Source organism: Terrapene carolina, unplaced genomic scaffold (assembly GCF_002925995.2).
Source record: "Terrapene carolina triunguis isolate 2854851 unplaced genomic scaffold, T_m_triunguis-2.0 Scaffold443, whole genome shotgun sequence".
In the NCBI taxonomy this organism is placed as follows: domain Eukaryota; kingdom Metazoa; phylum Chordata; order Testudines; family Emydidae; genus Terrapene; species Terrapene triunguis.
Genome location: NW_020664794.1, coordinates 60,023 through 70,251, shown reverse-complemented (window position 1 = coordinate 70,251; position 10,229 = coordinate 60,023). Strand labels below are relative to the sequence as shown.

Here is a 10,229-nt window from a genome sequence, read left to right as displayed (position 1 = left end):
GTGATTGAGGGTTTGGAGGACAGGGTCCCTTAGGCACTGTCTGAACACAAATAAAGCATTTAATTTAGTGTCTTGTATTCATACTACAAGCATTAATCTAGATTGGCTGGATATTGGCATTGTTACCTGTATAGAAATCTGAGGGAAGGCCCAGAAACAAAGGGCAAACCCTAAGTTAAGTGGATATTGTCATGTTAACATCGTGTTTTGTTTTTAATTTCTTTACCTATATTACAAATGGTTAACCCTTGTGATTTCAGGTGCCAGTGACGTTCGATGATGTTTCCGTCTATTTCTCTGAGCAGGAGTGGGGGAAATTGGATGATTGGCAGAAAGACCTTTACAAGAACGTGATGAAAGGCAACTACGAATCATTGATCTCACTGGGTAAGGATCAGTTTTCTTTCACTCGTCTGTTAGAACGTCAGTGATCTCTGAAGTAAACCCTAGAGATGGTCCTTCTAGGACTGGGGGAGGAGAGCAAGCTTGCAGTTCTGTTGCTAGCGCTATATCCATTCTGTGGATAAAGGCCTTCAGTCCACAGGTGCAACAGGCACCTCTCACCAGCAGTGATCATTCCAGTGGAGCAGCGCTTATAGCCTTCAGTTTGTGCGTCACTCCTTCCTTCCATTCAGCAGAGAATGAGAGATCTGCAGCGATTGCTCTGTCTGCAGCTTTCCAGCCCCGAATAACAGTTCCCTATCATCGTACCTGTTCAGCCTACACACCCTGGTGCTGATACAGTTTGACTATCCCAGGCCTGCTCTGTGCATTGTGAATGTGCTATTGGATGGGCTGGACTCGGCGGAGGGCTGTGACTCGTGGGGCTGGGGCTCTTGCCAAGGGTGGTGAGTCAAGACTCGGGTGCTCGCTGTCATTACTTTGCTGTGCTGGGTGTTCTCTCTCTCCCTTAGTAGTCCCAGCCTTTAAAATGTCTCCCAGTTTCTGGCATCACGAACCTCAAGAGCTAAACGCTCAGGAGAAGGAAGGAAGCAATCGTCAGGAAATTGATACACAGCAAATCTTATAGCTTTATTCGGTTGTGCCTTTGGATGTCTGAATTCGGGAGCGTGGGGAGGGGGAAGCAACCCGCCAGCCCCTCGCTCCTGGCAGCCAGCTCTCTCACGGCTTGTCTGAGGGCATTGCAGCTTGAAATAGGCACGCAGAAAACTGGGCTTCTCACCGGGCTGCCTGCCTGCAGGAATGGAGGGCTCCTCCCTGCACCTGAACTGGGAGGGCAGAGTGGTTTAAAATCACTGTTGTCTGTAAATAATACTCCGTGCCTATGACTAACCCTCCCGCCCCTTCCTGTCCTCTCCCATGAACAGACTACGCCATCTCCAAACCTGACCTTCTGTCCCGGATTGAACGGGGGGAGGAGCCGTGTGGGGGGGCTCAGGAGGACTCCGAGGAGAGCGCGATCCCAATGGAGCCTAGCACAGGTGAGTTATGTGGAGTGTCATAAGGTGCTTTGCTGGCAGATGTACGAGAGGAAGGATGGCTCAGTGCTCAGGGCACTAGCCGGGGACTTGGGAGACCCAGGTTCAATTCCTTCTCTGCCACAGACTTTCTTTGCAACCTTGTTGTCTATACGCCGTATCTGCAAAATGCACTTCCCTTCCTCACAGAGGGTGTTCTGAGGATAAATACTTGGGGTGAGGGGGTCTCAGATTATAGTAATGGAGGATTTGTAAGCACAATAGGTAGGTAAAATAGTGCTGCACAGAGTTGGATGCACAGATCGAGAAGGAGGGGCTCTGCAAGAACAGGAGCTCCCTCTGGCTGTGGAGTGTGAGGTGGTTCTTTACTCATCGGGTACACCGGATGGCACAGAGAAAGCGATGAGTGAAGCCACAGAGTTGGCTGGTTTGGAAGCAGTTTGCTCTAACTTCAGCCAGCCAGGATGGAGAGAGCCATGGAGGGGTTCGGAGATGGAAAAGAAGCCAGGAAAGCTTACGTGCCTTCTCTGGCGCAGAATAGGGTGAGCTCCCTGGAGCTGAGGGCCAGGAATTAGGAAATGCAACACAGAAGGGTTTGTACTAGGTGCATGATTATGGTAGGACCCATATTTCAGCAGAGACAGAGGAAGGTAAGGACTGAGCCTTTGCCCACTGGCCACGATTTTCCAAAGGGACTAGTGACTCTGAGTGCCATAACGTTCGGGGGCAAGTGCAAAGAGCCGTGAAATCCAGCCTGGTTCCCCACCATACACACCAAACTTCTCTATTGGCCTAAAAACCAGGAACCAACAAAAGCTGCATCTTCACTGCCTTATTTTGTGCAACCCTCTCGCTTGCTCTCCTCTCTCCCTGCATGGTGTTGTACCTAGCCCAGACTGTAGCACCTTTCGGCATGGGCTGTCCCCCTTTCTCTCTGTATAGCACCTGGGTGCTCTGGGTAAACGTTGGCTAATAGAAACATGTGAGTGGGTGCATGTTAGCTAATCACAATGCGATTTCTCTCCCCTCGCAAACAGAATCGCTGAGCCTTACTCATGACACTGTATCGTGGGTAAAACAAGAAGACCTGTACATCAGGGATCAGTGGGACTCAGAGGAGAGAGCGATTTCTACAGAGCCCAACACAGGTGAGCGAGTGATTGGAATGACTCACAGTGAGTGCAACAGGAATCTGTCAGTCAGGAGAGACCTTTGTCAGCTCTTAGCGTCCTGTCTTGTCAGATAATCCTCTCTCTCAAACTGCATTTCTCAGATCACTTTCGCAGGACTCAGTCACAGCTTCCCACCAGGCCTGATTTCCAATCAGCCATCTCTTTTTGGGCTCTTTGGAAGGTGGGTTGGAATGGAATTGGTGGTTCTCCTTTTTATGCCAAAGGAACGTTCTCCTCTAAGTCTCTTAGCCTGGCACCTCTCTTCCTTGGCTGGCACTGAGGTAGTGTGATTGCACCAGAAGTCCCTGCTCGCTGTCTCCCTGTGTAGGGGTTTTAGAGCAGGGCAGTAAGTTGGAGACACAGTTTTCTCAGGCAGATGGTGGCAGGGTGCTGAGAGGCAGGTGGTGGATGGACAAGGGGCAGAAAACTAACAACTCTTGGTTTCTCCTCTGAGTCCAGCAGATGACGAGGTTGTAGTCAAAGCTGAGGAGGGAATCCCGGTGAACCTGGAGCTTTACAGCACGTTGCCTGGACAACCAGAAGAGACTGTTTTCCAGTACCCTGAGCAGGAACCGATCTGTGATGATCAGGGCAACGTCAGCATCCAGGGAGAATACCCTGATGGGAACAGACTGGGGGACTCGGCTGCAGGCGAGGGAGACTTCAGTAACTTCACCACAATCATTGTCCAAGAGGAGAGCCTCCCAGGAGAGGCGCCGTACCTCTGTTCTGAATGTGGGAAAAGCTTCCTCTACGAGCAGCAGTGCGTACTGCACCAGAGGATCCATGACGGAGACCACACGCCTCCTGAGTGCAGGGAGAGCTTCAAGCAAAACCACTGCCTCAAATCCTGCCCACAGAGCCAGCCGGGGGAGAGACTCTATAACTGCCCTGAGTGCGAGCGGAGCTTCCCTCACAAGTCGAGCCTCAGCAAACATCAGCTCTCCCACACGGGGGACCGGCCGTACACTTGTGCTGAGTGCAAGAAGAGCTTCCGGTTGAAGATCAACCTCATGATACACCAGAGGAGTCACGCGGGGAAGAGCAGGGGCTTGTATATCTGCAACGAATGTGGGAGGGGCTTTAACCACCATTCGAACTTCATTAGGCACCAGATGATCCACACTGGGGAGAGACCCTATGGCTGCACCGAGTGCGGGAAAACCTTCATGCGGAAGGAGCACCTCCTGACCCACCGGCGCCTGCACACGGGAGAGCGGCCCTACCAGTGCACCGAGTGCCGGAAGAGCTTCACCCGCAAGCAGCACCTGGTGGGACACCAACGCATCCACACGGGGGAGAAACTCTGGGGGACGCTGGCAGCACAGAGACGCTTGCACGACCTGCCAGGCAAAGTGCACAGGGGAGAGCCTGTGTCGCTGCACTCGATGCACAAGGAGTTCCCCCCGTAGATGCTGTGTTAAATGCTACCAGGGAGCTCTGGCTGGGGACAATGATCATGATGGCATCTGAGCAAGGGAGTGAGACCAAGTCTCTGTGTGTTGAACAGAGAACTAAATGGCAGCGGGATGATCTGTGGAGAGGTCTAGGCTGCTGCTTTGTTAACAGTTGAGTCCATTCCCACTATGGCAAAAAAACAGCTAGGCAGCCTCAATGCTCCATGGGAAGCTTGTTCTTTTCCTGTGTTTCTCTCTTGCTAATTCATTACACTAAAGGTAGTTGCATCTTTCTTAAACCAACGAGAGCTACTTTTCAGTGTTCATAGGTGTTTGGCCTGTCAATCAGGATTCCCAGCTTGTGGTATGCAGGTAAGGTGCCCTTTGGAAAGGGGAAACCATCTCTGTCAGTTAATGGAACACGTTCACTTTCACAATTTGTAATCATTGTCACTGGCTCATGTTCAGTGTTCTTGATGGCAGCGGACATCTTTCCCTTGGGGCTGTCTCAGGCACCATTCAAATGATGGATTCCGTGCTGGAGACATCCCAGGGCTGCTATTAACCTGTGAGCATCGTGAAATCGGGATAAAGGTCCAGGAGCCCATTGAAGTAACAGACTGCTTGGGGGACATTTTCACCAGTGCCTGAGTGACTCAGTCCCATTGACTTTCCAGAAGGGGGTCGAACGGGGACTCGTCCACCTGGGCCTGTCCCCCAAGGGAAGTAGCTGGTTAATATTTACATTCCTCTGTTCCAGTAGTTCTAAACCTGCGGCCTGCATGCGGCCCAATTAGCACACAGCTAAAGGCTTCCGGGCTGCACGGTGGGGGCCAGGCTGCCCGGTGCGGCGGGGGTCCAGGGCTGCTGCCTGGCCCCGCACAGCAGGGGACCTGGGGGGTCCAGGACTACCGCCTGGCCCCAAAAGGTCTGGGGTCCGGGGTTTGGGTCCGGCCTGCCGCCCAGCTGCCCTGCCACCCGGCCCCATGCGGCTGGGTCCAGGGTCAGGGCTCCTGCCCGACCACACACAGTGGGGTCCAGGGTCCCTGCTGCCTGGCCCCCCGCTCGGGGCTCTGCTCCTGGCCCCACTCTGTCGAGGGGTCTCTGAGTGGGAGGCGCTGAGGTTAGAGGGTCTGTGGGGGGAAATTCGGGGGCGGGAGGGATGGGCGCGCGCTTTGGTTCTCAACCTGTGGCCCAGGTAACACATTGTGGGCCTCATATACGGCCCACAATGATAAATAGGTTGAGAACCACTGCTCTGTTAGTATCCATGTGAGTAGAGCTGTTGCCCTGAGAGTCGTTCACATGTGCGTTCTCTCAAATCCTCTTTTCAAAATGCACAATAATAAAATGTACAATCAACAGCAAAACAAAGATACCATCAGAAACAGACCATCTGCCAAATGCAGCTCAGCCTGCCGCGCAGCATCAGTACGTTTCATTGCACTTATCCGTCTGGTCTGAAATGCCATGATACATGGGGAGTGATTTAAAAAGAATTCTTACTTGAAGTGTTTGAGATAATTACAAAAAAAGCATATTGAAAAAATTGTCAGATGATTAAGATCCTCAGAGGTACCCTCCATATCTGCCTGATTGTGAATTCCATACCCCCATAATGGAGCAGTTACTGGCCCCATTGATTTCCGGGGGACTGAGCATAGGATAAGTGCTCACCAGTGAGAGAAAGAGGGTTTGGGCCCAGCCTACACAAGCTGGGAGGGAACGGTGGGGCTGAGACCAGCTTGTTGTGCATGTAGAGGTCTTTGAGACTCACCTATGCCATGTTGTTCACACAGATGTAGAGCCAGAAGCTGGTTTCCCTGAGCAGCATCCTGGCCCAAGGGTCCTTTATTGTTAAATTATAACATTGATATTGTGGTAGTACCTCAAGGCCGCAACCAGGTCAGGGCCCCATTGTGCTGTTCACTGTATAGACGTAATACAGGACAGTCCCTGCCCCAAAGAGCCTACAGTTTGCAAGACAAGATGCAACAGGTAGATGAGACAAATGAGTAGGGGAGACTACAAATATTTAGCCGGATGCTCTCCACCTGCCTAGCCATTATCAGTTTCCAATGTGCATTTTGGAAGACGTGAGTTTTGAGAGATTTGAAGGACAAGGTGTGGTGGCTTTATGGATTTTGACTGGGAGCTTTCCCCACAAGTAAGTGGTGTTGTGAGAGAAGTGGAGAATCAGCAGTGGAAGCTGGCATTATTGGTGGAACAAAGGCTGAGTCAACGTTGCGCTGAAGGAAGAGGTCCGATCGGATAGGACTACATTGTGGAGGACTTTGTGTTTGATGTGATGCAAGAGGAGGGGCCAGTGGAGGGAAAGAGAGGATGACAGTGATGAACCAGGAACAGGACTTTAGCCACACCATTTTGAATGTGTCTGAGGGCTGCGAGATTGCTGACATTGAGGAAGAGAGCGTCAAGATGTGAGATGATCAAAGCTTGGACAAGAATTCTGGCCACATGGACAGAGATGAAAGGTCAGACACTGGAGATGTGGTGCAGTAAGAAATGGCAAGATATAGACATGGCCTGGACGTCTGATTTAAAGGAGAGAGCTGAGTCAAAAATGTTATCCAGTGATAGAAGGGGCAAGGGGAGAGCTTTGGGGGAAAGATCAGGAGCTCTGTTTTGGCCATGTTAAGTCTGAGTTGACCGCTAGACCTCCACAAGAAGATTTCAGAAAGACAGGCTGTGTTCTGTTGTGGCCATGAGTGAAGAAAGGCCCCCAGCAGAACAGAGTGGGGGTATCCATGTCTCAGCAGCTGCTTTTGTGGGGAGGCAGGCTGAGCTTCCTACACCCCAGAGAGAGGGGGTGGAAACAATTTTTCTGATCCATCACATGGGTCTGCAACCTGTGAGTGGGTTTAGGAAATGCCCTGGCCAGGCAGGGCTGCACCAAAGTTGGTATTTAGCAGGTGTTTCCCAGGCATCAATTGGCTCAAGAAGGTTCGGATATTCAGCTTCGTTTTATTGCCAGGTTGAAGCCACTGCGGGTATGTCTACACTGCAGTTAGACGCCAGTGGCAGCAGGCTTAGGCTAAGTGCAGTGTAGACATTCAAGCTTGGGCTGGAGCCTGGCATCTAGGACCTGAGAGGTGAATGTCTACACACTGCAATTAAACAGCCCCTTAGCCGAGTCAGCTGGCACGGGCCAGCAGTGGGTGTCTAATTGCAGCGTAGACATTCCCAGTTTCACCCATGGAGTGAGAGAGACCTGTATGTTTTCATACCACCGGCTGTAATAATCCAGCTTGGATCCCTCTAGAGCAGCGGTTCTCAACCAGGGGTCCGCATACCCCAGGGGGGACGCAGAGGTCTTCCAGGGGGTACATCAACTCATCTAGAGATTTGCCTAGTTTTACAACAGGCTACATAAAAAGCACTAGTGAAGTCAGTACAAACTAAAACTTCATACAGACAGTGACTTGTTTATACTGCTCTATATACTATACACTGAAATGTAAGTACAATATTCCAATTTATTTATTTTATAAATGCTGTGACATTTTTATATTTTTATATCTGATTTTGTAAGCAAGTAATTTTTAAGTGAGGTAAAACTTGGGATACACAAGACAAATCAGACGCCTGAAAGGGGTACAGTAGTTTGGAAAGGTTGAGAGCCACTGCTTTAGAGGGTTCTCCTTTCCTCCAGGGCTATCTACTATGGGTTACTGTGGTTTAAGCCTGCTATGTCTTTGCAAAGCCTTGTGTCTGAGTGTAACACCTGTGCCAACAAAGCTAGCTTGTCTCTGATGGAGCCAGTGCAGCAGTCTGCACCACTTTAGGTCCACACTTTGGAGAGACAGGCATCACTTCAAGCTGAAATGGTGAAGCTAAGTGTTGCCAGAATCAATGGTTACTGCAACTGTTCAGCGTCTCCATATCCCTCACCAGTGTTAGCTGGGCCATTGTGTGCGGGACATTCGTGCTGCCCCCAGCCATTTCTGTACCACTGCATTGTGGAGCCTAGCCCATACATGTTTAGCACAGGTCCCCAGAGTGGGAGGAGGGGTAGTTGTGGGAAGCACTTGATGTGGTGGAGCAAGTGCCCACCTCAGTCAGGAAGGGGTTAATAAGCACCCATAGGCACAATCAGCTCCCAAACTGGCACATCTGTGAAACCTGCTGCACCGGGAGAAGGGCAGCTCCCTAAAAGAGAGGTACCAAGCCCTGTAAGGGTGGCACTCGGGGAAGCAGAGCCAGGGCCTGGAGCTCCCTGAATCCATAGAACCAGGATGCTGACTAGGAAGGCTGCTGAAGATCCTCTGCTGCCCAAGTCCTCTAGATAAGCAGAGGAACCTTCTTGGAATTGTTTTAGTTCCTTAGAGCCCAGGACGCTCAGCCTGGGCCTCTCAGACTGACAAGGAGTTAAAGAAACCCACCTTTGACTTAAGAGACTGACTTGTTTGCCTTGCAAGACAAGCCGGGTGGATCCAGACTGCGTTGGGGTTGCAGGACTGTTCTACTTTCCCTTTTTGTTCAACGACTGATGGCGGAGGGCAGAACTACTCTCCTGAGACTTGTATCTGGAAACACACAGCTCCTCTGCAGATCAACTCTGTAACAACCCCAGCACCCAAAGGAAGACACCGGGAACAAAAGGAGGTGCCCCTACCCACGCCCCAAAGGGGGCACTCTAGAGGTAAATCCTTTGACACCTGCCATGCTGTGTGTGGCCAGAAGGATATTCTGGGATTTTGTAATGAGCATCCTGGAACTCCCTGGGAACTGCTGCCGTTTCCTATATTCATCTCAACGTGGAGGAGAGAAGTGATTCATTCCGTCAGAAAGTCTAATTTGATTGAAATCTTGCTGAATCAATTGGTGGCCAGGACTGGAGACTGTGGCGAGCAGAATTCCAGCAGAGTCCAGGCATTGGGGATGTGGATATTGCTGATATCCTAGAATCCATCCTGGAACTGCAGGCCCTGCCCCAGAAAAGGGGAAGTGAGGGCTCAGGCTCCTGATCGAGATGTCGTTCTATCCCACTGGAGGGACCTGCTGTCTACGGCTTGTCACTGCGATGAATGCCCCTTTGGGATCAGGACCCGTCCTAGTGCCAGAAACAACTCTGGTGGGAACCTGGCATGAGGACTGTGGCTGCAGAGCTTCTGACTGGGCACTGAGATTGGCTGTCGGTCATCTCCGGGGGGGAGGGGGCTTGTCATGACCGTGGGACTCCAAGTGAAGTTATAGATTAAAGGGTTATGGATTCTGACGTACCGTGTAGCTGCCCAGAGCCAGTCATTCTGGGTGGTACTCCTAGCTTGGCTGGGCAGTGGACTGTGCTCTGGAGATCTAAACTGCCCATTTGGCACTCCCATACTACAGTGACAGGCACTATAGGAAAAACCTAGTGTCACTGAGCAACATGGTGCATTGCTTAAAAAGAGGAGACTGGGGGGTAGGGCAGTTAACTGAGGGGTGTATTTCTAGCTCAGCCACTGAGCTGCTGGGTGATCCTGGGCCGGTTTCTGTGCGTCTGTTCCTCTCCCTGTCTTGGATTGTGAAGCCCTTGGGGCAGAGACCATCTCACTATGTGACTGTACGGCGCCCGGTTCCCAATCTCTCTGGGGGCCTCCAGGGCTGCTGCTCTGACTACTAATAAAAGGGAAGACCTGGTACCTTGTGAGAATTTTCGGAATTCCTCAAGGGCGTTGGTGTGAGAGAGACAAGGTGGGCGAGGTTGTATCTTTTCTCTGGTGGTAAAAGAAACAAGCCGCGGTCAGAAGACAGGATAGGGGGCTGGATGGACCTTTAGGCTGACCCAGTTTGGCCATTCTTTCAAGCTACACCACCCTTCCGCAGGGCTGGGGATCCTCGTTCTCAGACAAGCGAATGAGAGTCCAGGGTGACGGGGTTAGGGCCGATCTACGCAGCCCCGCCGGCCCTGGGAGCAAGGGGCTTTCAAGGCCGGCCCAGCTAACCTGGCTGCAGCGTTACCCAGAAGTGAGGATGGGGGTGGCGGATCTTACTGCAGGCCTGCACCCGTGTCCAAGGTTTCTGCTGCAGCCCTCAGGGTTACCAGCCTAACCCGGGCTAAGGGGTGTGAGGAAGCAGGGAGCCAGGCTTGTTGCCGGGCAGATGAGAGGAGATGGGGGAAGGCTGCAGGGTGCTCACCTGGCCCAGGGAGTTGGAGCCTTGTGATTGGGTGAACCCTGGAGGATGGAGGGCTGCCTAAGCCAATCGGAGTGGGGAGG

The 10,229-nt window shown here is 51.8% G+C and overlaps 1 protein-coding gene across 1 annotated transcript in view; it reads left to right on the top strand.

Annotated features, from left to right (window-relative positions):
- LOC112122078 overlaps window positions 1–10,229 on the top strand; it is a 59,477-nt gene that overhangs the window by 29,259 nt on the left and 19,989 nt on the right. Inside the window, exons 7-10 of the mRNA XM_029913078.1 lie at window positions 261–387; window positions 1,329–1,442; window positions 2,477–2,587; window positions 3,071–4,019. Of these exons, the coding sequence (XP_029768938.1) occupies window positions 261–387; window positions 1,329–1,442; window positions 2,477–2,587; window positions 3,071–4,019 (1,301 nt within the window). The remainder of the gene's footprint in view (window positions 1–260; window positions 388–1,328; window positions 1,443–2,476; window positions 2,588–3,070; window positions 4,020–10,229) is intronic.